General features: G+C 44.0%; 1 protein-coding gene across 1 annotated transcript in view; it reads left to right on the forward strand.

Annotated features, from left to right (window-relative positions):
* The window catches only part of vat1l (vesicle amine transport 1-like), a 181655-nt gene that overhangs the window by 26097 nt on the left and 128286 nt on the right, over positions 1–27272 (forward strand). The window contains exon 3 of the mRNA XM_068049865.1: positions 11596–11811. Coding sequence (XP_067905966.1) covers positions 11596–11811 — 216 coding nt within the window. The remainder of the gene's footprint in view (positions 1–11595; positions 11812–27272) is intronic.

Below are 27272 nucleotides of genomic sequence, written 5' to 3' on the forward strand. Positions count from 1 at the left end.
AGTCTAGATGTAACAAGGCATGAATGAGGATTTCAGTAGCAGATGAGCTGACCTGGGGCGAAGTTGGGCGATGTTCCGTAGGTGGAAATAGGCAGTCCTCTTGTTGGTGCAAATATGGGGTTGGAAGCTCATCTCGGGGTCAAATATGACACCAAGGTTGCGATCAGACTGATTTAGTCTCAGACTGTTGTCAGGGAGAGGGTTGGAGTCAATAGCTAGGGAACAGAGTCTGGAGCAGGGACTGAAAACAATGGCTTCAGTCTCCCAATATTTAATTGGAAGAAATTTCTACTCATTCAGTACTGGATGTTAGATAAGCAGTCTGATAATTTAGCAACAGTGTAGGAGTCGAGAGAGGTGGTGGTGAGGTAGAACTGGGTGTCTTTAGCATACATGTGAAATCTCATGCTGTGCTTTCAGATGATGTCACTGAGGGGCAGCATGCAGATGAGAAATAGGAAGCGGTCAAGGATAGATCCTTGGGGAACACCAGAGGTAACAGTGCAGGAGCAGGAAGAGAATCCATTGCGTGATACTCTGGCTATGATTAGACAAGATTGGACCAGGCAAGTGCAGTCCCAACCAGCTGGATGACAGTGGAGAGGCGTTGGAGGAGAATGGTGTGATCAACTGTGTCAAAGGTTGCAGACAGGTTGAGAAGGATGAGGAGGGAAATGTTACCTTTGTCAGAGTCACACAGGATGTCTTTTGTGACTTCGATAAGAGCTGTTCCGGTACTATGGCAGGGGAAGAAATCTGATCGGAGGGGTTCAAACATGGAGGTCTGGGAAAGATGGGCATGGATTTGGGAGGTGACAACACATCCAAGGACTTTGGAGAGGAAAGGGAGGTTGGAGTTGGGGTGATAATTTACAAGGATGGTGGGTCGAGGGTTGTTTTTTTTGAGGAGAGGGGTGATGACAGCATATTTAAAGGATAGAGGGACAGCATCTGAAGAGAGAGAATCATTAACAATATCGGCTAACATGGGGATCAGGAGAGGAAATTAGGTGGTCAGCAGTTTAATGGGAACAGGATCGAGAAAGCAGGAGGTAGGTCTAATAGACAAGATGAGCTCAGAGACGGCATGAGGGCAGGTAGGAGTGAAACTAGAGAAAGATGCGAGTTCAGGGCTAGGGCAGGGGGGAGCATTAGAGGATGATTGGTCAGGTACTTAATTAGCTGGAGAATGCCTTTTGGCGTTCTGAAAGCATGAAAGGTGCTACATAAATGCAAGTTTTTTGTTTTTCTTTATTACAGTTGCCTGTTCTTTCATGTTTGTGGCAGTGTGTCAGTGCCCTTAGGAACGAAGGACAAATGTTTTGGTGATGGGGGCGTGGGTAAAGAAGAGTACTGCAGATATTTCCCTGTATGGTTTCTGGTTACCTCAGAGGGTAATGAAGGGTCTACATAGGAACAGGAAGAGGCCATTTAGCCTCTTGAGCCTGTTCTGTCATTTAGTATCATGGCTGATCTATGATCTATCTCTATATACTTGTCTTTGGCCCATATCCCTTAATACCTTTGGCCAACAAAAATCTATCAATCTCAGTTTTTAAATTAACAATTGATCTTGCATCAGTTGCCGTTTGTAAAAGAAAGCTCCAAACTTCCACCACCCGTTGCATGTAGGAGTGTGTTATGGTCAAGTGAGGAGGGGTTGAAGGGCTTCCCTCTTTTGTATTTCCATGTTTGACCACAACAGGTTTAATTCTTTCTTAAAGTGGATGTAACTGGCCAATTCAGTAGATGTTTGGTTACTTACTTGCTATAATCATAACAAGAACCAATCAGACAGGTTTTCTTGAGTTTAACAAAGGAGGAGGTTATGTTTATTGTACCTAAACCAAACTATAAAAATAATAAAAAATGCACCAACTTTCACTCGCACATACACATCTAGAGGTTTACACACACACAAATAGGTTACAGAGTGGGGAGAGGTAGATTGGTTGAGTTAAGAGTTTTTATTTCATAAAAATAAAAATGAATACACTCTGTGGAGTTCGGTGATTCGCCTGGCTTATAGCTGAATTCAGTGGTCACGAGGCTTTTAGTTTGAAGAGGTAGATGACTGGTTTGGTGGGTCTCTTGGAGATAGCAATATGGATGATTTCTTCCAATGGAGTTTCTGATTGTAGCCAGAGTAAGCAAAGGTGGTCAGTCAACAAGCAGGATTTGAAGCTTTCAAACTGGAATGGAGAGAGAGAGAGAGAGAGAGAGACAGAGTCTGTTCATGTCAGAGTCCAGTTGCTTCTGCTCTGCTGCAGAGAAAAATACCAGTTTAAAACCACAGATGGGGAGGGGCTTGTCACATGACAGTCACTCAGTGATTCAAATATAGCCGTGAGCAATATTTCTCTGCTTGCTGAAAAGAACAGGTTGTTCCTTTAAACTCCTTTGTTCTTGGTTCTTGCTGGGATATGCACAGACATTTCATCTCCCTCCTCACAGTCCTTTGCAATGTAGGTTACAATGTTGCAGACAATGTAATCATCTTAAGCTGCCAGCTGTTATCCCATTTTAAAATGTCTTCAAAAAATATAAATTCAGATCTCCAGTCAGTGGGCCAAAGAAAATTAGCACTCAACAAAACACATTGGCGCAATAGAGTATTTCCTAATTTCACTCCTTAAAGGTCTGGCTCTAATTTTTATACTGTGCCCAGTAATCCTGGACTCCCCAATCAGCAGAAATAGCTTCTCTCTATCTGTTCTCCTTATTATCTCAAATACTTTTGATCAAATCACCACTTGACTTTTTAAATTCCAGGGTATACAACCATCATTTTGTAATCTCCCCTCATAATTTAGCACTTTGAGTCCAGGTATCATTCTGGTAACTCTACACTACACTCCCTCCAAGGCCAGTATAGTCTTTCTAAGGTGTAGTGCCCAGAACTGCTCACAGTACTAAAGGTGTGGACTAACCAGGGATTTGTATAGCCGAAGCAAGACTGCTGCCTCCTTGTTTCCAGTCCACTAGATATAAAGGTCAACATTCCATTCACCTTTACTTTTTGTTATTTTCTGTTCATGACATTTTAATGATCTATTTATCCAAGTCTCTTTGGACCTCCACTATTGCTAGCTTTTCACCATTTAGAAAATACCCTGTTCTATCCTATTTAGGTCTAGAGTAGATGACCTCACATTTGCCTGCATTGAAATTCACTTGCCACAGTTTTGCCCATTCACTTTATCTATTAATATCTCTTTGTAATCTTATGCTTCAGACCATAGAACCATAGAACAATTATGGCACAGAAGGAGGACATTCAGCCCATTGTGTCTGCACCGGCCACAAAGTCTAACCACCTATCTAGCATCCATCTGCATTTCTTACAATGCCGCCTATCTTTGTGTCAATGTCAAATCTGGATATGTAGCTTTCTATCCCATCACCTAAGTCATTAATAAATATGGTGAATAGTTGAGGCTCCAACACAGATCCTTTCGGGATACCACTAGTCACATCCTGCCAATTAGAGTACCTGCCCATTATCCCTACTCTATGTCTCCTGCTGCTCAGTCAGTTTACTAACCAGTTCAATAATTTACCTTCAATTTCACGAGCTTCAACTTTAGCTAGCAGTCTCTAATGTGGCAATTTATCTCATGTTCTCTGGAAGTCCATAGAAATAACACACATAGACATTGCCCTGTCCACTTTGGTCACCTCTTTAAAAAGTTCAATCAGATTCGTCAGGCATGACCTACCTTTTACAAATCCATGCTGGCTTTCTTTGATCAGCTGAACATTTTCAACATGTTCAGCCATCCAATCCCAAATAATAGACTCTAGCAATTTCTTGTCAACAGATTTCAAGCTAACTGGTCTGTAATTCTCTGGTTTACCTCTGTCACCTTTCTTAAATAGAGTGAAATGTGCAACTTTCCAACCTAAAGGAATGATTCCCAAATTGAGAAGATTATAGTCAGGGCATCTGCAATATTCTCACCTACATCCTTTAAACCTTGTGATGAATACCATTTCATCTTGGGGATTTGCCACTTTTTAGTGCCATTATTTTCTTCATTACCGCACCACCACCTGCAAGTTCCTCTCCAAGCCACGCACCATCCTGACTTATAACTATATTGCCATTCCTTCAGTGTCGCTGGGTCACAATCCTGGAACTGGAGTGCTGACTTGGGTTGTATTAGAGTGCTATAGTGGAAGTTTGATGACTGAGGATAATTAAGGGTTAATTTTATCTTAAATCTAATCTGTCTTTTTATTTAGCAGATTAACTTAACAGTTGCTGTTTGGGTTGGAGAAGGTGAGTTTTAGACCAGCTTTAAACAGGGTTCACTCAGACTCTGCTTGCAGCTGCACCTTGTTAATTAGAGAACTGGCTTAAACCAGTTTTCAGGGGCTAGAGTCTATCAGTATAAAAGTGGGCCATCTTACAGTGCTGACTTTGTTTGGACTAGAGTGCTGACTTGGGTTGTATTAGAATGCTATAGTGGAAGTTTGGTGACTGAGGAAGTTCGGTGAGGAGGGAGCGAGGAGCTCCTTTCATTTCCTCCCTGTCCTCAGAGTGAGGGGAGCCGAGAGCTTCCAAAGAACACAGCTGACTGGTGAGTAAGCCTTGGTGGGTATTTTTCATAGTGGATTGAATTGTAAGTCATTGTTTTAGCAAGACTTAATTGTTTATTCAATTATAATCATCTATAGTTTTAAATTTAAAGGCTTTAGTCATGGCAGGAGAGCTTGAAGCCGTGGTTTGCTCCTCTTGCTGCATGTGGGAATCCGGGAACAGTTCCAGTCCCCGGGACCAGCATGTGTGCAGGAAGTGTGTCCAGCTGCAGCTCCTGGAAGCTCGGGTTTCAAAGCTGGAACGGCGGCTGGAAACACTGTGAAGCATCCGCGAGTCTGAGGGCATTGTGGATAGCACGTATAGAGAGGTGGTCACACCGCAGCTGAAGGGACTTGAGGAAGGAAGGGAATGGCTGACCACCAGGCAGTCCAAGAGAAACAGGCAGGTAGTTCAGGAGTCCCCTGGGGTCCCGCTTGCAAATCAGTATCCCATTTAGGAGGCTGATGAGGCTGGTTCCTCCAGGGAGTGCAGACAGAGCCACGCTTCTGGCACCGCAAGCAGCCTGTCTGCACAGGAAGGGGGAAAGAGAGGAAGAGCAATAGTAATAGGGGATTCTATAGTCAGGGGAACAGATAGGTGCTACTGTGGCCGTCAACGTGACTCCAGGATGGTGTGTTGCCTCCCTGGTGCCAGGGTCCAGGATGTCACTGAACGGCTGCAAGGCATCCTGAAGGGGGAGGGTGATAAGGCAGAGGTCATGGTACATGTTGGTACCAATGACATAGGTAGAAAGAGGGATGAGGTCTTGCATCAAGAATTCAGGGAGTTAGGCAGCAAACTAAAAAGCAGGACCTCTTGGGTTGTAATCTCTGGATTACTCCCAGTGCCACGTGCTAGCGAGTATAGAAATAGAAGAATAGCACAGATGAATGCGTGGCTTAAGAGTTGGTGCAGGAGGGAGGGTTTTAGATTCCTGGACCACTGGGACCGTTTCTGGGGAAGGTGGAACCTGTACAAGTGGGACGGTCTACATCTGAACCAGAGGAGGACTAACATCCTTGCTGGCGGGTTTGCTAGTGCTGTTGGGAGGAGTTTAAACTAATTTGGCAGGGGGAGAGGACGCAGACTCCTAGCAGAATAGGGAAACAGCTAAGCAAAGGAAAGCAAACAAGTGAGAGGGAATACAGTGGAAGTAAGTTTCAAGAGAGTAAGACCAGGATGGAAGGCCTCTACTTTAATGCCAGGAGTATGAGTTAAGGGCAATGATTGACACGTGGAATTGTGATATAGTAGCCATCACGGAGACATGGTTGAGGGAGGGGCAGGATTGGCAGCTCAATATCCCGGGACATAGAATCTTCAGGCGAGACAGAGGAGGGGGTAAAAGAGGAGGGGGCATTGCAATATTAGTTAAGGAGTCAGTTACTGCAGTAAGGAGGGGCATCAAATGAAACTTTGTGGGTAGAGTTTAGGAATAAAAAAGTGACAGCCACATTGCTAGGTGTTTATTATAGACCCCCAGATAGTTAGCGGGAAATTGAAGAGCAAATATGTGCGCAATTTGCAGAGATGTGTAAAAATATTAGGGTAATTATATTAGGTGATTTCAACTTTCCCAACATTAATTGGGATAGTCATCGTGTTAAGGGCTTAGATGGAGTGGAGTTCTTAAAATGTATACAGGAGAACTTTTTAGCTCAGTATGTAGAGGATCCAACAAGGGAGGGTGCAGTGCTGGACCTAATTCTGGGGAATGAAGCCGGACAGGTGGTTGATGTGTTGGTGGGGGAGCATTTTGGTGATAGCGACCATAACATGATACAATTTAAGCTTGTTATGGAGCAAGAAATAGACAAGTTGCAAAAAAAGGTTTTGGATTGGGGAAGAGTGAATTTTAGTAAAATAAGGCAGGATCTGGCCAAGGTAAACTGGAAAGAGTTACTTGTCGGGAAATCTACAGAAGAGCAGTGGGGGACATTCAAAAAGGAAATGGGGAGGGTACAGGCCCAACATGTTCCCTCTAGGGTAATAGGTAGGAGCAACAAGCTCAGAGAACCATGGATGACCAGAAACATTCAGGGTACAATGAGAAGGAAAAGAGGCTTTTAGCAAATACAAGGAGAGCAAATCAATGGAAGCATTAGTGGAGTACAGAAAGTGTAGGATGGAGCTGAAGAAAGCAATTAGAAGAGCAAAGGGGGATATGAGAAAGCTCTGGCTGGTAAAAGTAGGGAAAATCCCAAGATATTCTATAAGTATATCAATGGAAGAGGATAACCAGGGAAAGAGTAGGACCCATTAGGGACCAAGGGGGAAATTTGTGGGTGGAGCCAGAGGACATTGGTAGGGTGTTGAATGAATACTTCACATCTGTCTTCACCCAAGAGAATGAGGATGTGGATATGGAATTTAGAGAGAGAGACTGTGAGGTTCTTGGGCAAATTGTCATAGGGAGTGACAAGGTATTGGAGGTTTTGGAAGGCTTAAAAGTGGACAAATCTCCAGGTCAGGACGATTTGTGTCCCAGGATGCTGTGGGAGGCAAGGGTGGAGATTGCAGGGGCACTGACCCTAATTTTTAATTCCTCTCTGGCCACGGGGGAGGTGCCAGAGGACTGGAGAACAGCTAATGTGGTCCCAATATTTAAGAAAGGTTGTAGAGATAAGCCAGGGAACTACAGACCAGTGAGTCTCACGTCAGTGGTAGGGAAACTATTGGAGAAAATTCTGAAGGAGAGAATCTATCTTCACTTGGAGAGGCAAAATTTGATTAGGAATAGTCAGCATGGCTTTGTCAGAGGGAGGTCATGCCTAACAAATTTGATTGAATTTTTTGAGCATGTGACCAGGTGTTGAGATGAGGGTAGTGCAGTTGATGTAGTTTACATGGATTTCAGCAAAGCCTTTGACAAGCTCCCACATCGGAGACTTATCAAGAAAGCAAATGCACATGGAATACAAGGTAACTTGATAAGGTGGATTCAAAATTGGCTCAGCTGTAGGAGACAGAGAGTGATGACAGACGGCTGTTATAGTGACTGGAAGCCAGTGTCCAGTGGCGTACCACAGGGATCTGTGCTGGGTCCCCTATTGTTTGTCATTTATATAAACGACATAGATGACTATGTAAGTAGGATCAGTAAGTTCGCGGATGACACAAAGATTGGCCGAGTGGTTAACAGTGACGTGGAGTGTCTTAGGTTACAGGAAGATATAGACGGGATGGTCAAATGGACAGAAAAGTGGCAGATGGAACTTAACGCTGAAGAGTGTGAGGTATTACACTTTGGAAGGAGTAATGTGACACGGAAGTATTCAATGAATGGCCTGACACTGGGATGTTCTGACGAACAAAGGGACCTTGGTGTGCTTGTCCATAGATCTCTGAAGGCAGAAGGGCAGGTTAATAGGGTGGTGAAAAAGGCATATGGGACACTTGCCTTTATCAATCGAGGCATAGATTACAAAAGCAGGGAGGTCATGTTGGAGTTGTACAGAAATTTGGTAAGGCCACAGCTGAAGTACTGTGTACAATTCTGGTCACCACATTATAGGAAGGATGTGATTGCATTGGAGGGGGTGCAGAGGCGATTCATCAGAATGTTGCCTGGGATGGAACATTTAAGCTATGAAGAGAGGTTGGATCGGCTTGGGTTGTTTTCGCTGGAGCAGAGAAGACTGAGGGATGACCTGATGGAGGTGTACAAGATTATGAGGGGCATGGACAGAGTGGATAGGGAGCAGCTGTTCCCCTTAGTTGAAGGATCAGTTACGAGGGGTCACAAGTTTAAGGTGAGGGGCGGGAGATTTAAGGGGGATTTGACGAAGAACTTTTTTACCCAGAGGGTGATGACGGTCTGGAATGCCCTGCCTGGGAGGGTGGTAGAGGCAGGTTGCCTCACATCCTTTAAAAAGTACCTGGATGAGCACTTGGCACATCATAACATTCAAGGCTATGGGCCAAGTGCTGGCAAATGGGATTAGGTAGACAGGTCAGGTGTTTTAATGCATCGGTGCAGACTCGATAGGCCGAAGGGCCTCTTCTGCACTGTATTATTCTGTGATTCTGTGAACTCCCTTCCTAACAGCACTGTGGGTGTACCTACACCTCAAGAATTGCAATGGTTCAAGAAAGCAGCTCACCACCACCATCTCAAGGGTAATTAGGGATGGGCAATAAATGCTGGCCTAGCCATCAAGGCCCACATCCCACGAGTGAATAAAAACAAAATTTGCTTACGTTAATTATTGTGAGTCCCTGTCCCTTATTCAATATTAGTGTCTCCCTATTTAATCCATGTATTCACTATACCCTCTGACCTCCCCCTCTCTGATGCTGAACGTTCTGTACTCAGCAAAGGTCTCAGTTTTATCCCCTTACGCCCCCACCTCAATGAATTTCGCGCTCGGCATGACGTTGAGCTCTTCTTCCGTTGCCTCCGCCTCCGGGCTCACTTCTTTGACCAGGAGTCCTCCCCCCGACCAGCGGACCCATTCACCCGCCTCCAGCATTCTCCCTCTACCTGGACCCCTCCCCCTGGCCTCTTACCCGCTCTTGATCTCTTCATTGAAAACTGTCAGCGAGACATTGGTCATCTCAATTTCTCTGCCCCCCTCACTCACTCTAACCTGTCCCCCTCTGAACTTGAGGCACTCCGTTCTCTCAGGTCTTATACCGACATGGTCATCAAACCTGCAGACAAGGGTGGTGCTGTTGTTGTATGGCATACCGAACTCTACCTTGCAGAAGCTCAACGCCAACTCCCAGACACTTCTTCCTACCTCCCTCTGGACCATGACCCCACCACCGAACATCAAGCCACCGTCCAAAGGACTGTCACTGACCTCATCTCCTCTGGAGATCTTCCCTCTACAGCTTCCAACCTCATAGTCCCGCAACCCCGGACAGCCCGCTTCTCCCTCCTTCCCAAAATCCACAAACGGGACTGTCCCAGCAGACCCATTGTGTCAGCCTGCTCCTGCCCCACTGAACTTATTTCTTCCTATCTTGACTCCATCTTTTCTCCGCTGGTCCAGTCTCTTCCCACCTACATCCATGACTCTTCTGACGTCCTACGTCATTTTGACAATTTCCAGTTTCCTGGTCCCAACTGCCTCCTCTTCACTATGGACATCCAATCGCTCTACACCTCCATCCCCCACCAGGACGGTTTGAGGGCTCTCCGCTTCTTCCTGGAACAGAGGCCCAACCAGTCCCCTTCTACCACCACCCTCCTCCGCCTGGCTGAACTTGTTCTCACATTGAACAACTTCTCCTTCAACTCCACGCACTTCCTTCAAGTAAAAGGTGTCGCTGTGGGTACCCGCATGGGTCCTAGTTATGCCTGTCTTTTTGTGGGATATGTTGAGCATTCTTTGTTCCAGTCCTACTCAGACCCCTCCCCCAACTCTTTTTCCGGTACATTGATGACTGTATCGGTGCTGTTTCCTGCTCCCGCCCCGAACTGGAAAACTCTATCAACTTTGCTTCCAATTTCCGCCCTTCTCTCACCTTTACATGGTCCATCTCTGACACTTCCCTTCCCTTCCTCGACTTCTCTGTCTCCATCTCTGGGGATAGGTTGTCTACTAATATCCATTATAAGCCCACCAACTCCCACAGCTTCCTCGACTACACTTCTTCACACCCTACCTCCTGTAAGGACTCCATTCCATTCTCCCAGTTTCTCCGTCTCCGACGCATCTGCTCTGATGATGCTACCTTCCATAATGGTGCTTCTGATATGACCTTTTTCCTCAACTGAGGATTCCCCCCACTGTTGTTGACAGGGCCCTCAACCGTGTCTTGCCCATTTCCCGCACCTCTACCCTCAACCCTTCCCCTCCCTCCCAGGACCGTGACAGGGTTCCCCTTGTCTTCACTTTCCACCCCATCAGCCTCCATATCCAAAGGATCATCCTCCGCCATTTCCACCACCTCCAGCGTGATGCCACTACCAAATACATCTTCCCCTCCCTTCCCCTGTCAGCATTCCGAAGGGATCGTTCCCTCCATAACACCCTGGTCCATTCCTCCATTACCCCTACCACCTCGTCCCCGTCCCATGGCACCTTCCCCTGCCATCGCAGGAGGTGTAATACCTGCCCATTTACCTCCTCTCTCCTCACTATCCCAGGCCCCAAGCACTCCTTTCAGGTGAAGCAGTGATTTACTTGTACTTCTTTCAGTGTAGTATACTGTATTCGCTGCTCACAATGTGGTCTCCTCTACATTGGGAGACCAAGCGCAGACTGGGTGACCACTTTGTGGAACACCTCCGCTTAGTCTGCAAGCAGGACCCTGAGCTTCTGGTTGCTTGCCATTTCAACACTCCCCCCTGCTCTCATGCTCACATCTCTGTCCTGGGATTGCTGCAGTGTTCCAGTGAACATCAACGCAAGCTCGAGGAACAGCATCTCATCCACCGATTAGGCACACTACAGCCTGCCGGACTGAACATTGAGTTCAATAATTTCAGAGCATGACAGCCCCCCATTTTACTTTCATTTTTAGTCATTTTTTCTTTTTTTCTTTTTTACATTTTTTACAATCTTTTTTTCGCATTTATTTCATTTCGTCTTAGTTTGTTCAGTTTGCTTACCCACTGTTTTTTTTCATGTTTGCACTTGCTGCTGTTCAATATTCAGTCCGTTAACACCTTATCTGTTCTAATGCTTTGTCTTTCAACACACCATTAACATATTGTTTGCCTTTGCTCCATGACCTTTTGGTCAGCTATGTGGCCTTGTCCAACCTACACCTTCTCCTTTGTTATCTCTTGCCCCACCCCCACCTTACTTGCTTATAACCTTTGACATTTCTAATATTTGTCAGTTCCGATGAAGGGTCACTGACCCGAAACGTTAACTCTGCTTCTCTTTCCACAGATGCTGCCAGACCTGCTGAATGGTTCCAGCATTTCTTGTTTTTATTTCAGATTTCCAGCATCCGCAGTATTTTGCTTTTATCTCCCTATTTAATATTAGTTTCACATTAATTTTACATTGTTGCTCTGTTCTGCTTGTTGTTTTATTTCTGTTCTGCTGTTTCAGATTGGAGACAGAGTCATGGCGTTTGTCAATTACAGCGCCTGGGGCGAAGTGGTCTGCACTCCAATGGAGTTTGTGTACAAGATCCCAGATGAGATGGGGTTTGCAGAGGCGGCAGCTTTCCCCATGAACTTTGTGACTGCCTACATGATGCTGTTCGAAGTGGCAAACCTTCGAGAAGGAATGTCGGTGCTCCTTCATTCAGCTGGAGGAGGAGTGGTAATTATAGTCCAGGATCATTACTTTGCTGTGCTCTCTTCTGGCTTACTGATACTATTCAATCACACAACGGCTATAGTTTTGCCTTTGGTGGGAGTGTAAAACAGGCATAATTAATTCAGCCAACTCTCCCCATTTTCATTCCACTGAAGTCAGTATACTGAACATCAGGAGTTATATATAACAGGAGCTGAATAAATACCACATATTTGACACAATTGGCCAAAGTCAAAATTACCCCCACGATTCAGAAGAGATTGGGGGAATACCTCAACGCAGCCAAGAATATCCTCACACCTTGACTCTAGAACCCCTAAAATCAATGCACGCACAATAATAAATTTTCATTGATGGCGCTTGCAAGGTATAAATTTGCAAGCTGGGAATATGCTTCAGGAATTCAAGCACATCCTGGAATTGTGACATCTACGTTTATCAGTGTTAGCTTTAATGGATAGAAAATTGTGCATGCAATGAAGCAGTTAAAGGGCTTGAAATGCTGACCAGTGTACTCAACGTGTGAAGCTCTTCACTGGGACACTTATAAAGATTTACCCAACCATCTCACTCCAGGGATGCGGGATTTCAGTTATGTGGAGAGACTAGGGAAAGTGGAATTGTTCTCTTTGGAGCAGAGAAGGTTAAGGGGGAATTTAACAGAGGCATTCAAAATTATGGCAATTTTTCATAAAGTAGGGAGAAACTGTTTCCACTGGCAGGTTAAGTTAGTTAACTAGAGGACACAGATTTAAAATAATTGACAAAGAAGAAGAGGAGAGATGAGATTTTCTATGCAGCAAGATGCTGTGATCTGTAATTCTTTGCCTGAAAGGGTGGTGGAAGTAACTTTCAAATGGGAATTGGATAAATAATTGAACAGGAAAAATTGGCAGGGTTATGGGAAATGAGCAGGGGGAGTGGGACTAATTGGATAGCTATTTGAGAGAGCCAGCACAGACACAATGGCCAAATGGCCTCCTTCTGTTCTGAAAGAGTCTATGATTTAACCTTTGGACTTTGCATTTAAATATATTCAGTATGGAAAGTCTGAGTTTGCACTTAGCTAACGTGCCATCGATTCACCACTGGGCCTCAGGTTCCAACTAGACCAGACTAATGAGATATCATTTTCTTTTTTCTTGGCTGGCTACGAAGCTTCAAAGTAAATCGAACCGTGGCTAGCATTATATTAGCTTCTAACAGGGTGCCATCCACAAAGCTGTTCATAAATTGGGAGTAAATTGATAATCTGACTCAGAGAAGATGACTGATAAAGGAAGTGGAAACATCACTCACAACCACTGAAGTTTTCTGCTATTGTGATTGACACATGTTAATGAGGGCATAATAAAGGGAGTTTTATTCTGCATGGTGCTGCATATGAGCTGGGAGTGTGTGATGTCGACATCGGGTGGTTGATGTGCATGGAGATTCTATTTCCCAGCATTGATAGTTCTTGATAAGCATAAAAAGTTGTTCGTTAATAACTAAGTAAACAATCTCTGTGCATGAATATAAGCCCCTTCTATTCCATTTGGTACTTTTGGAGGTGGATTTTTCTCTTGATCATGAACTCTGAATGGGTAGGGATTTAGCTCTACCATTGAGTTTCTATTTGTGATCACCAATTTAGTTTCTGAGTTGTTCTACATAATCAGTTAAATCCCATCTGATTCACTAATGTTTGCCCAGTTTGGTCTAGAAATGACTTCAGTCCCACACAAACATGTGGACACTTAGCTGCTCTATGAAATATCCCAACAAACCACTCACGGGCAGTTAGCGATAGGCAGTAGATGCTGGCCTTGCCAGCAACAACCACATCTCAACAATGAATAATCATTTTTAAAGAAAAGACGTGTCAGAAAATGAGAAATTTTTTGTCTAGACGTGGCTTGGCATTGGCTCCTATACTTCATTCTCAAAGAAATAATGGGCAGAATTTCCCCGGCTCCATGGAGATGGGGTTGGAGGTGGGTTTTGGGAAAATAGGGGCGGCCACGCTGAGAAATTACCCAATGCACTCCCGCTGCCGGAAAGGCTTCCAAGGCATGGGCCAGGGTGCAGATTGGCTGCCTGCACCACCTTAAATAAGGCCACAAATAGGGCCGATTTTTCAGGCTCGGCAGAGTGGCCCCACGCCCCCACCCTGCATGAGGAGGTTGCCAGCTCAATTGAGGCAACCTTCATGCTGCAGGCTGGTGGGGAATCAGCGCTAGAGGCTCCATGCACCATTGATGGGGCCATTGAAAGGAAAAGCCGCCCCCGCCCCCGCCCCCCCCCCCCCCACCAGCTCCAACTATTCCCCGGAGTGCTTTACCTCCATTCCGAGAGGCTTGCCACATTCCCCCTCTAAAATATTAAATTACTTTTACTCCTCTGAGGGCACCTCCATTTTGAGGCACCCTTACATTCTTAAAACTGCTTCAGCACTGCCCACCTCCCAGTTGGGCAGCTGAGGTTGTAGAACAGCTGGCCCTGTGATTGGGCTGACAGCATTGGGAGCACACCTGCCGTCCTTAATAGGATGGCGACGCAGAGGCAGCCAATTAGGAGGCTGCTTCTGGGAAAATATCTCTACCCAGTCTGGCTCCCAGCAAGTGAGGGCTCAGGACCCCCATTTGGTTCAGGCCTCCTGGTCCCGAAGCCTGTGGGAAAACCCTGCCCAATGTTTCAGCTTAATTTGATGCAGTGCTGTGGTGATTTATTGGTTGTTGACAGGTAGTATGAGGGAGGAGTCAAAAAACACAATTAAAACCTGCTGTGTGATTTGTTCAGATATGACAGTCATTTACGGCACAGAAGGAGGCCATTTGGCCTATTGAGTCCTTGCCAGCTCTCCATGGAACTATTCAGTCAGTATATTATTATTTTTAAGAAATACAGCACTGAAACGGGCCCTTCGGCCCACCGAGTCTGTGCCGACCAACAACCACCCATTTATACTAATCCTACATTAGCCCCACCTTCCCTCAATTCTCCTACCACCTACCTACACTAGGGGCAATTTACAATGGCCAATTTACCTATCACCCTGCAAGTCTTTGGCTGTGGGAGGAAACTGGAGCGGGCACAGGGAGAGCTTGCAAACTCTGCACAGGTAGTACCCAGAACTGAACCGGGGTCTCTGGAGCTGTGAGGCTGCGGTGCTAACCACTGCGCCACTGTGCAGCCCACAGATTGGCAGCTTTTTTGAAGTGAATGGACTGTTCCAGACCCATAGCTTGGTTCCTATCACGAGTATCAGTTTTCTCCTTTAAAAACCTTTGAGTTGGTCTAGGACTTCCATACAGTCAAGAGGCTTTCAACAATCTTGAGAGTAAATTGGTCCAAAGTTTAGAAACTGTTAGCTAGCCAGATACTCCTATAGTTGGTAAGAATGAAAAGAATATATAAAAGTTAATTATAATATAGTTCAGCAGAGAGATTGTGAGTCATTTATTTTCCTTGTATGAGGATATGATGTAGTCTGTCTATCACTGTAATTATATATATTATAATAATGCCACTTATTGGCTCTATAATGAGTTATTTTGACAAGTAAAGCCTAAAAGAAAGTCTAACATAATGCCACTCTGCCACTTCTCGAAGACGCAGATGTACCTGCAGATCCATGGGCCAGTACCAGTAGCTAAAATTAGATAAAAAGGTTTTCTGCTTATTGCCCTGAACACACTGACAAACTTACCTGGATATCATGGCAAATGTAAACACAGTTGAAAATGTTGGGAGTGAAAACTCACCTGCAAGAATAGCCTGAATCCCAGAATCCAAAAATATGTCTGAAGTCTGATGGGTGGCACAGTGGCGCAGTGGTTAGCACCGCAGCCTCACAGCTCCAGCGACCTGCGTTCAATTCTGGGTACTGCCTGTGTGGAGTTTGCAAGTTCTCCCTGTGTCTGTGTGGGTTTTCGCCGGGTGCTCCAGTTTCCTCCCACAGCCAAAGACTTGCAGGTTTATAGGTAAATTGGCCATTATAAATTGCCCCTAGTGTAGGTAGGTGGAAGGGGAATATAGGAACAGGTGGGGAGGTGGTGGGAATATGGGGTTAGTGTAGGATTAGTATAAATGGGTGGTTGATGGTTGGCACAGACTTGGTGGGCCGAAGGGCCTGTTTCAGTGCTGTATCTCAAAATAAAAAAAAAGTTAAAAGGAAGCAAAGGACATAACAGTACCTATTCAACTCTTGATAAATCCAAAAACATTCAAGAAAGGAAAAAGGTCCCAGTAGGCTAAAAATTAAACTTTACAGTATTATTGTACAAACGGTTAACATGTTTGTGTCAAATTCCTTTGTCCTTTGTTCTAATCAGGGATGCGCATATGTAAAATAAGTAGGTCAATAATCCTTCCTAAATATTGGAAAGACCGAGGCCATTGTCTTCAGTGTCGGCCACAAACTGTTTTCCAGCCACCAACTCCATCCCTCTTCCTGGCAACTGTCTGTCTGAGGCTGAACCAGACTGTTTGCAGCATTTGACACCAAGCTGTGTGTCTGACCACATAGCCACTCCATCACCAAGACTTCCTACTTACATCCCCGTAACACCACCTGACTCCGTCCCTGCCTCAGCTCATCTGCTGCTGAAACTGCACTACAAGGATAGCAGCAGGTCAAAAAGGCAGCGCAGCACCACCTTCTCAAGGACAGTTACAGATGGGCAATAAATACTTGCCTTGCCAGTGATGCCCACACCCCATGAATGAACAAAAAAAAATTATAGTTCTTGTTAGTGTTACACTTTCTGTGACATTTACTCTATTACACTTTCCCTTTAATTACTCTCAGCTAAGGCAGCAGTAATTGTGCTTCAGTTGACCTTGATGCTCTTGGGCTATAAAGAGGAAAATTGCCAAGGATGACTATCTCCTCTGAACTACTTGACAATGTCTACTTGGGCTGCCAACTCTAGTTGGACGTATTCCTTGAGGCTTGATTACATGACATTATTGATTTCCCTCAGTTGAGTGTCTCAGTCCTCTCGACAATGTAAGATCATTAGGATATAGTCCACAAGAACTTTTTAAAAACTGGTTGCACCATTTGAGACAGAAATAGATCACAATCAAGTCTGTGTGTGTGTGTGTGTGTGTGTGTGTGTGTGTGTGTGTGTGTGTGTGTGTGTGTGTGTGTGTGTGTGCATGCACCAGGATTAATATGATCAAGGACAGATTCTATGGCAAACTCTCAGTACCCATCAACAACTCTGCACAGATTACAGTGAACTACATTGTTGTCACCAGGTAGTTTACAATTAAGTAATCAAATGAACTAGCTTTGTGATATTTGTTCCTCATTTGTAATTCTTGTCCATGCTGAGTTGCCATGAGGCCATTAAGAGTCAATCACATCACGTGAGACTGGAGTCACATGTAGGCCAGACTGGGCAGGGTCTCTTCCCTGAAGGATGTTAGTGAACCAGCTGGGCTTTTATGACAATCTGTAGCTTTTCATAGTCATTTTTCTGGTGCTTCCAGACATACTGAAGTCAGTTTCACAACTTGCCATGTTGGGATTTGAACTCGTGAGTTACTATTCCTGCACTATGACAAGGCTACCACATGCTTCTAACTGGGGTGGGGGGGGTGTCTCTCAGGTGTTGTATGCTCCTCTGAGGCATGAAGCTGACCTTGAGCCTTTAAATAAGGATTGAATATCCTTACTATATGAGGTGCTAAGAGTGCCCCAGAATTAAGTAGCAAACTATTGGCTTGGGCATTGTAGTCAGCGGTGAAGGGACGGCGCTCGCTGCTCATTATGCTTAGAGCTGCCCACAGACTTTTCGTGGGCTTTTGCATGATAACAAGAGTTTTCAGAAATCTGTATTAGTGCGGTGCCCTCCACAGGGGTTCTGTGGCATGTGTGAGCAGGGCAAGCAACAGCGTGGCTCATCAACCAATCAGATTGAAGAATCCTCACCGAGTCTAGGAAATATAAATTAGAATATTAGAATAATAGAATAAATTAGAATATAATTAATTGTAAAATCATGTACAGAGAGCAAAATAAAGAGCAGGAAAGAAAAATGGGATTAAGAGAGCATGATTAAAGAGATAGGAAGGAAAAGTAAAAGAAGTAAAAAAAACATTAATTTTGTTTTGTTTAAATTCTCACACAATAATTAAAAGCTGAGTGAATGAGACTCCACACTTGTAAAATTAATTTTTCAGGACCAAAGAGGTTGTTTGGCAATAATTAAGAGTCATCAAGACAATGCACCAACCCTAACTTTTTCTGGTGTGTTTAGTGGGAATCTAGTGGGTTAAGTACTGCAACTTCATCCCCTTCATGTGTTTTAATGCTGAGTCTCTCGGTGAGGTACCAGTGAGATGAGGCTTGTGGAGGAGCAGGGCAACTCAGACAGCAGCTTCCTGATTTCTACGTTTAACTGCGTGTGTGCAGATTCCGGAAGTTACTGTCAGATTTACTCTTGCATAACAGTAACTCACTTATTATTAATGCAGAATACAAGCCTTGAGTACTTGAGGAAGGCTGTTGGTCATTCTTGTAGGCGAACAGCATCCTCATTTCAAAAGGCTTAGGAAGGTGCAGAGGCAAATAGAGGGAAGGTCAAGAAGCTACCTGTAAGTTGAATTATTACAATGCTTGTGAATCTATGGTGGAACAGGCTTGCGAGGCTAAATGGCCTACTCCTGTTCCAATGTTCCTTTGAGACCAGGGAACCACAGTAAGAACTACAAAGAGACAAAGCAGAAAGATTTAGCCTATTGGAATGTGCTTTCCCATAGTGAATCGATAACAAGGAGGCATAGTCATGAGTGTGATGAATACTCTCCACTTGCCTGGATGAGTGCAGCTCCAACAACACTCAAGACGCTTGACACCATCCAGGACAAAGCAGCCCATTTGATTGGCACCCAATCCACCATCTTCAACATTCACTCCCTTCACCACTGACATTGAAACATAGAAACATAGGAGCAGGAGTAGGCCATTCGGCCCTGCTGTGCCATTCAAAAAAGATCGTGGCTGATCGTCTAATTCAGTACCCTGTTCCTGCTTTCTCCCCATTTCCCTTGATCCCTTTGGCATTAAGAAATATATCTATCTCCTTCTTGAATATATTTAATGACTTGGCCTCCACTGCTTTCTGCGGTAGAGAATTCCACAGGTTCACCACCCTCTGAGTGAAGAAATTTCTCCTCATCTCGGTTCTAAATGGCATACCCCGTATCCTGAGACTGTGACCCCTGCTTCTGGACTCCCCTGCCATCAGGAACATCCTCCCTGCATCTAGCCTGTCTAGTCCTGTTAGAATTTTGTAGGTTTCTTTGAGATCCCCTCTCATTCTTCTAAACTCTAGTGAATATAGGCCTAGTCGACCCAATCTCTCCTCATACGTCAATCCTGCCATCCCAGGAATCAGCCTAGTAAATCTTCTTTGCACTCCCTCCATGGCAAGAGCATCCTTCCTCAAATAAGGAGACCAAAACTGACTGCAGTGGCAGCAGTATGTACCATCTGCAAGATTCACTGCAGCAACTCACCAAGGCTCCTTCGACAGCACCTTCCAAACCCATGACCTCTACCACCTAGAAGGACAAGGGCAGCAGATGCATGGGAACGCCATCATCTACAAGTGCCCCTTCAAGCCACACACCATCCTGACTTGGAACTACATCGCCATTTCTTCACAGTCGCTGGGTCAGAATTCTGGAACTCCCTCTCTAACAGCACTGTGGGTGTACCTACACTCCAAGCACTGCAGCGGTTCAAGAAAGCAGCTCACCACCACCTTCTCAAGGGCAATTAGGGATGGGCAATAAATGCTGGCCTTGCCAGTGATGCCCACATCCCATGAACGAATAAGATAAAAGACAGAGGATTATTACTAGGAAAATTAAAAAGGACATTATTTTTTGTTTTTATACAGAGGGTCATTAAGATAAGGATTACTTTTATCAAAAATGAATATTGAAGTGTCATCAAGTTACACCAAGCCTACACAGATACAGGTCATTTGGCCCAACTGGTCTATGCCAGCATGCCCACACAAGCCTCCTCCCAACCCCCTATCAGCTAATCTAACATTCGTTTCTCTCTAATGTGATTATTTAGTATCCTCTCTAATGCATCTATGCTACTTCTGTATCAGCCATGGCTCAGTTGGTAGCACTCTCTTTTTGAAGTCAGAACGTTCTGGGTTTGAGTCCCACTCTAGAGACCTGAACACAAGAATCAAGACTGATGCTCCTGTGCAGTACTGAGGAAGCGCTGCTCTGTCAGAGGTGCTGTATTTTGGTTGAGTATTAAGCTGAGGCCCTGTCTGCTGTCTCAGGTGGATGTAAAAATTCCATGGCACTATTTCAAAGAAGTGCTGGTGAGTTGTCCCTGGTATCCTGGCCAATATTTATCTCTCAATCAACATTTTTAAAATATATTAGCTGGTCGCTATTACATTGCTGATTATGAGAACTTGCTGTGTGCAAATTGGCTGCTGTGTTTCCTAAATTAGAACAGTAACTACACTTCAAAAGCACTTCATTGGCTGTAAATTGCTTTGAGAGGTTTGGAGGTCATGAAATGTGCTATATAAATGCAAGTCTTTCTTTATATGCCTTATCTACTCCTTGTGCAAGCGCTTTCCATGTTCTTAGCACTTTGGTTGGAGAAGTTTCTCCTGAATTTCCTATTAGAATTATTAGTAACTGCCTTATATTTCTAAGCAGAGATAATAGTGTCATTTGAAAGGGAATTGAAAGGTATTTGAAATGGAAGAATTGTAAAGGATAGGAAGAAAGTGCAGGAAATACAATTAGAATGAGTAGCTCCCGTTAAGGGGCTAGTACAGGTATGGTGGACGAAATGGCCTCCTTTGCATACTGTTATGCAGTGGGCATTTCATAGGCTTTGGCTGCATGGGCCCCAGTCGAGATGCTCCAAGCACATTATGTGGCGATCCGCTAATTTGAATCAAATAAAGGACAATCATGAGCCCAGTGCTAAGTATCTGCACAAACTCTGAACATCACAGGTGCTTTGTTGGTGAGTGGGGCAAGGTTTCATATACACATAATATATGTATTACAGTGCACAGGTTGACAGCTAGAACTCAGGCTTCAATGCTCTACAATGCAGACAACTGATTTCAAAGCTGCAATGGTGCTGAGCATCTCGTTATCAGATGCTTTGTGCAATCAATCTATTATGTTTACTGCTTCCTTAACATACAAGATGGGTCCTTGTTCTGTTGGTGTCTTTGTTTTCACTTCACCTTTGATATAGTCTGACAAAACCAACTGTTTCCCTTTTTTATTGTTTGCCCTCCTTGTCTTTGCCACTTTGTGTTGTACTTTTAATTATAGCTAGGCTTGAGTGCACTTGACTGCACCTTGTCTCTTTTATTCTCATGCGGCCACGAGTTCAGTTTCCCCCTCTGTAAGCCGCACTGTTACTGTGTTTTCCAGGGATTGCAGCAAGGAGGCTATGGTGAACCTTTATAAAGCACCGGTTTGGCCTCAGCTGCAGTATTGTGTCCAATTCTGGGCCCCACACTTTAGGAAGGATGTGAAGGTATTAAAGAGGGTGTAGAAAAGATTTACCAGAATGGTTCCAGAGATGAGGGACTTCAGTTACGTGGATATATTGGAGAAGCTGGGGCTATTCCCCTTAGAGAAGAGAAGACTAAGAGGAGATTTGATAGAGGTGTTCAAAATCATGAGGGGTCTGAACAGAGTAGATACAGAGAAACTGTTCCCATTGGCAGAAGGGTCGAGAACCAGAGGGCACTGGTTTAAGGTGATTGCCAACAGAATCAAAGGCGACATGAGGGAATTTTTTTTTACGTTGCGTGAGGTTCGGATCTGGAATGCATTGCTTGAGAGTGTGGTGGAGGCAGATTCAATCATGGCTTTCTAAAGGGAATTGGATATTAATCTGCATCAACAACATTTGCAGGGCAACGGAGAAAGGGTTGGGGAGTGGGACTAAGTGCGTTGCTGTTGCAGAGAGCTGGTGTGGACATGATGGGCTGATTTGTCTCCTTCTGTGCCGTAACCCATTCGATAATTCTGTGATTCTATTCTACATGCACCGCAGTTTCTTGATTAACCGAGAATACCAGTGTTGCTTTCCGTCTCTCATACAGAGCATCCACCCCTGTACACATCCTGCAATGGTCTGAAGTCATGATGACACTTTAATGGGTATTTCCGATTGAAGGCTCTTGCATGGAACCTAAAGAGAATAGTTATAATCCAGTAATTTCAATGCAGCCATGCTATATTAAGATAGGCCAGGCGAACCTCAAAGAGCACATATGCTAACAAGCAAAGGGGTTTGTAGCTTTCAGGTTTCTGCCTCTCTCTTTTCACTGCTTAAAACCAACCTCTTTGACCAAGCTTTTAGCCTCCTGCCTTAATAGCTCTTTAGATGGCTCAGTGTGAAATTTATCTGTTAATCACTCCTGTGATGTTTTACTACATTGAAGGCGCTAGATGAATGTGCATTGTTGTTTTTTGACTTGTGTTACGAGATGATGAGTGCATTTGTGTGGGAATTGGGGATGTCAGAGGATTATAGGGCTGATGGAGGCTACAGAGATATATCTAAGACAAAAGCAAACTGAAATTAAAAACAGAAAGTGCTGGAAATACTCAGCAGGTCAGGGAGCATCTGTGGAGGTAAAAACAGAGTTAATGGGCCTGATTTTAACCCATTCAAAACTCAAAGTGTTAAAATCTGGTCATGACCCTTTGACAGCTCCATCTAAGGTTCTGATTGGCTCACTCATAGAGATTAATTTGCAGTAAAGGTATTTAGAATCAAGGGTGAATTTTAATTCCTTAAAGAATGTAATAATCCATATTAAAACCCAGCATCTCCAAATGCTTTATAACTTAAAGAGGAGACTGGACCTAATAACTTCATTAAATTTCAGTCCCTAAAGCTTGGAAGCTTTCGTCTAGTGACAGCAAATCTAACCTTTCATTACTCATAACATGTTTAAATAGTCATCTAGAGAGAGAGATCCTTTAATGCCTTAAGAGCCATTGAATTTAAATTTTCAATATAATTTGGTTTTGCTGAGCTAGGTAATTCCCTTTTCTTTAACCAGTTTTCTCCTCTTGCATCCTCTTCTCTGTGCTGAGATACAGTTCTAATGATGTTGAAATAAAACCAGAGAATGCTATAAATTCTCAGCGGGTCAGGCAGCATCTGTGGAGAGATAAACAAAGTTAACGTTTCAGGTCGATGACCATTCCTCAGAATAGATGATGGTGTGAGGCAAAACGGGGTGGTGATGGGAGAAGTGAAGAAACAAAAAAAGGGTCTAGAGTAGGTGTAAATGGCAATAGCAGAATCATTACCACAAACTGCTGTCTGAAAAAATGCGAGACGAGCTTACAATCTGAAATTGTTGAACTCCGTATTGAGTCCTAAAGGCTGTAAAGTGCCAAAACAAGTGATGAGATGCTGTTCCTTGAGCTTACTCTGAGCTTCATTAGAACAGTGTAAGAGGCCATTGTAGAATGCTGGCTGCCCTCGGACACCTTGCCTCGGGGTCAGTCTTTGTGTTTGAGCTCAAACAGTAAGTGTCAGTTGACTTTCAGCTGTGACGGGTCATGAGAACCGGGTTCAATCCTTGTCTGATAAACCCGCACATGCATTTCCAGGAGGATAGAGATGAGGAGAAGGAATTCTGGCTGCATCTTCCAAACCCAATCATCAAAGTTCTGAGGCCAGTTGCAATATACCAACTTCTTCCTTGGCTGAAAGCAGCTAATGCAACATAGACTGGGGATTGATTTTGGAAACTCTCCTGGCCAAGAGAGAGAATGAATGAGCTCAGAGAGAGAAAGAGAGGAAGGGTGGGAGTGAGCTGATCGGGAGCAGGGGAAGAATAGAGTTGGGGGGGTGGGTAAGAGAAGAATTGAGACAGAAGAGGGCAAACAGTGACACAGAGGTAAGGTAAAAGGTCATATAGAAAGAGGGGATCAGGAAATGAACTGGGAGTGAGGGACAAGAGATGAGGTAGAGAGAAAGGCAAGATGAGACTGAGGGGGAGAGAGAGAGGGAGGACAGATGATGTATTCAGAGAGGGGCAGTGGATGAGCATGGAAAGAGAGAGAGACCAAATGACGAGGTTAAGGAAAGAGAAGGGCTAGAGATGAGCCGCATGAGAGGCCAGGGGTTGAGATGAGAAACACAGGACAGGTGATGTGCTGAAAGAGAGACAGGCTGGGCAATGGTAGCAGGTTCCTTTCCTGGAAAGATATTAGTGAGTCTGAAATATAAGCCGATCTAGAAACTGTTACTGTGCCCTTGTGGGCTGAGTAGCTTGGGGCTTATGGCTAAATAGTCTGGATCATCCTAGCTCTGAAAAACTGTGATGGGATTTCATCAAGACAATGATAGAATCAATTAAATTATACCATAGTGTGTATAATATTAAAGGGCCGGATGGCCTACTCCTCCTTCTAAGTCTTATGTTCCTATGTTCATTGCCTGCTCCTAAGCCAGATTTCCTGCTAGAAGCTTTTTTTTAATAAAAGCAAAATTGCTAAAACAATTAATCCCATGTTTGAGGATTTGATCCATTTCTTCTTTCATTAGTTTCATTTTCAGCCAGTTGAACCTCTGCAACTTTTGCTGTCAATTCTACTTGCACACGGGAACCAAATATCTTCATTTTGTCTGGAATGCACAAACTGAACAACTTCACAAATTATTAATTTAAACCTGCCAGGTTTGCTCACCATCATCAATCTTAGCTTCTGTTTTTCCTGTAGCCTGTTTCTTACATTTTTCTCCTGCTTTTCCATTCTTCTCTGGCCCAAGTCAGAATAGGGCATTGTGCAGATACTGCACATTGTGTATTGTTTTGCGATCATCCCTTTGCTTTTATTCGCTAATTCTCGGGATGTGGGCGTCGCTGGCATTTATTGGCCATCACTTAGTTGCCCCTTGAGAAATAGGTGGTGAGCCTTCTTCATGAACCACTGCAGTCCGAGTGGTGTTAGGGAGGGATTTCCAAGATTTTAACCCAGCAATGATCCTGGTGCTAGTTCATCTGGATGGGATATTCTCATGCCGATTACCTCAAACCATTTGGCTCCACATTAGTGAGTATAAGTGCAAATTCAACAGTATAAAAAGTGCCTGAATTATGATTTAGACTCCCGTAAAGTCTTTGTGTTAGCAGTAGCTTATAAAGAGATAACTAGATGGTCATGTCAAAACCTCCATTAAAGATTTCAGTGGAATTCAAGAGCTGGGCATCATAGCTATAGATATGCTACAGAAGTGTGCATCTGGTGTTACTGCCTTCCCCTGACTGATGCATGTGGCAGTATAACTCATTGCAGTGTAACTTATTGTTGGGCACTTACTGTCCCCGTCAAATTTAAACTGGTGTAAAACTGACAGTTGCAGTAAAACTGAACCAGAAGCTTAATCCTGATCTTCTAATGCAAAAATAGTTGCTGTCTTCACTCCAGTTGAGGTTGATCCAGTGTCGTCGCATTGGTTACAGTGAGCAGCAGGGGGCATCAGGACCTGAAGCTTAGTGATGAAACGTTGGGTTTAATTTCCCCCTGTGGCCTATATTTAGGCCACCTGTTAAAGTGTTTGCATAGATTCCTGTCTGCTATACTTCAAGACAGATGCTAAACAGGTTGGAGGCTATGCTACAATATCTAAAATGCAATTTGCATAGAGGGCATGGTAGCCTTGTGGTTATGTTACTGGACTAGTGATCTAGAGACATGAGTTCAAATTCCCCCACAGCAGCTGGGGAATTTAAATTCAATTAATTAAATAAATCTGGAGTAACAAGCTGCTGTCAGTGTTGATCACCATGAAGCTACCACTTTGTTATAAAAACTCATCTGGTTCACTAATATTGTTTTGACCGATGTGGGAGGAGTGCACTGTTTATTCGAGTTCCACTGCTTCTCAGGTCACAACATATATTTAATTTTTTTCCCACTTACAGATATGGTTAATCATAGACTCTTTTTATTCCTCAAATAAAACAAACCAACCAGGTTTCTTTAATAAACAACAGAATTATCAGTTTATTATAAACCAAATCTTAACCAGAAATGTAGCAAAGCATAAACACACAGATTGAAATATAAAAGTTCCCTTTTTATCTTCGCCCCCCCACCACACACACACACACACACACACACACACATACACTGGTTAACCAAAAAAATAGAGATTTACTCCTCAGAGATCTAGTACAAAAAAAAATGCATTGGCCAAAATACTTGCTAATTCTAGAAGGAAAAAGGGAAGATATGAAAAGATGTCAGAAGTCCTTTTTGCTTTGGAATCTCAAATACATTTAGACGGCTTCGGAGAACAGTTCTTGTCTGGCGACATTGAAGATCAGTTTGGGCAGGCTTTATAAGGAAAATGCAGTATCAGGGGTTTCAGGCAGTTTCTTACACTTGCTACTCAGCTTCTCAAGAGATGGATAACCAGTAGGCATTTTCAAAGAGCTGGGACAGACTGAGATGCGGTTTTGGTCTCTTGGCAAGTTTTCTCCAATATCTTTTCAAATCATTGTCCATATCTCAACTCACTGTTCAAAGCAAAACATAGAAATTGACCCGGGTTCAATTCTGGGTACTGCCTGTGTGGAGTTTGCAAGTTCTCCCTGTGACCGTGTGGGTTTTCGCCGGGTGCTCTGGTTTCCTCCCACAGCCAAAGACTTGCAGGTTGATAGGTAAATTGGTCATTGTAAATTGCCCCTAGTGTAGGTAGGTGATAGGGAATATGGGATTACTGCAGGGTTAGTATAGGTGGGTGGTTGTTGGTCAGCACGGACTTGTGGGGCCTGTTTCAGTGCTGTATCTTTAAATAAATAAATAAATAAACACTGTCCGGAGTCAAGCCTCCTGCCCCCTATAAACCTTGACCTATCACCTCTCTGTAAACATCTTCCCCAAGTCAAAAACAACCCTGAGGGGTAATTATTTGAAGGCTTCCAACAATTGTTTACAGTCCAGACCTCTCAGTGAGCCTTGTAAAAAAAAAAACACATTAGCTCCTTTTCAGTTTTAAAACACAAACCTTCAAAATTTAACCCAGAAATGGAAGCACTCATAACAATATCTTTCAGGGAAGGAAATCAGCCATCCATACCTGGTCTGGCCTAAATGTGCTTCCGGACCTCACAGCAATATGCTTGACTCTTAACTGCCCTCTGAAATGGCCTAGCAAAATACTCAAGGGCAATAATGGATGGGCAATAAATGCTGGCCTTGCCAACGATGCTCATGTCCTGTGAATGAATATTTAAAAAATAGCAGAGATAAGGATTTACACAGACATATTAACAGGTGGCATCAAGAAAGTGAGAGGGAATCAAACACATGTGTGCTTGTGCATAACCTCAAGAGAAAAGGTGATGGAACCTGCCAAGAGGCTAGATGCTTTATTCAAGTTTTTCAAAAATGTGCAGTTTTTACCCTGCACTTTTTTTTCC

Source organism: Heterodontus francisci, chromosome 17, assembly GCF_036365525.1.
Source record: "Heterodontus francisci isolate sHetFra1 chromosome 17, sHetFra1.hap1, whole genome shotgun sequence".
Classification (NCBI taxonomy): domain Eukaryota; kingdom Metazoa; phylum Chordata; class Chondrichthyes; order Heterodontiformes; family Heterodontidae; genus Heterodontus; species Heterodontus francisci.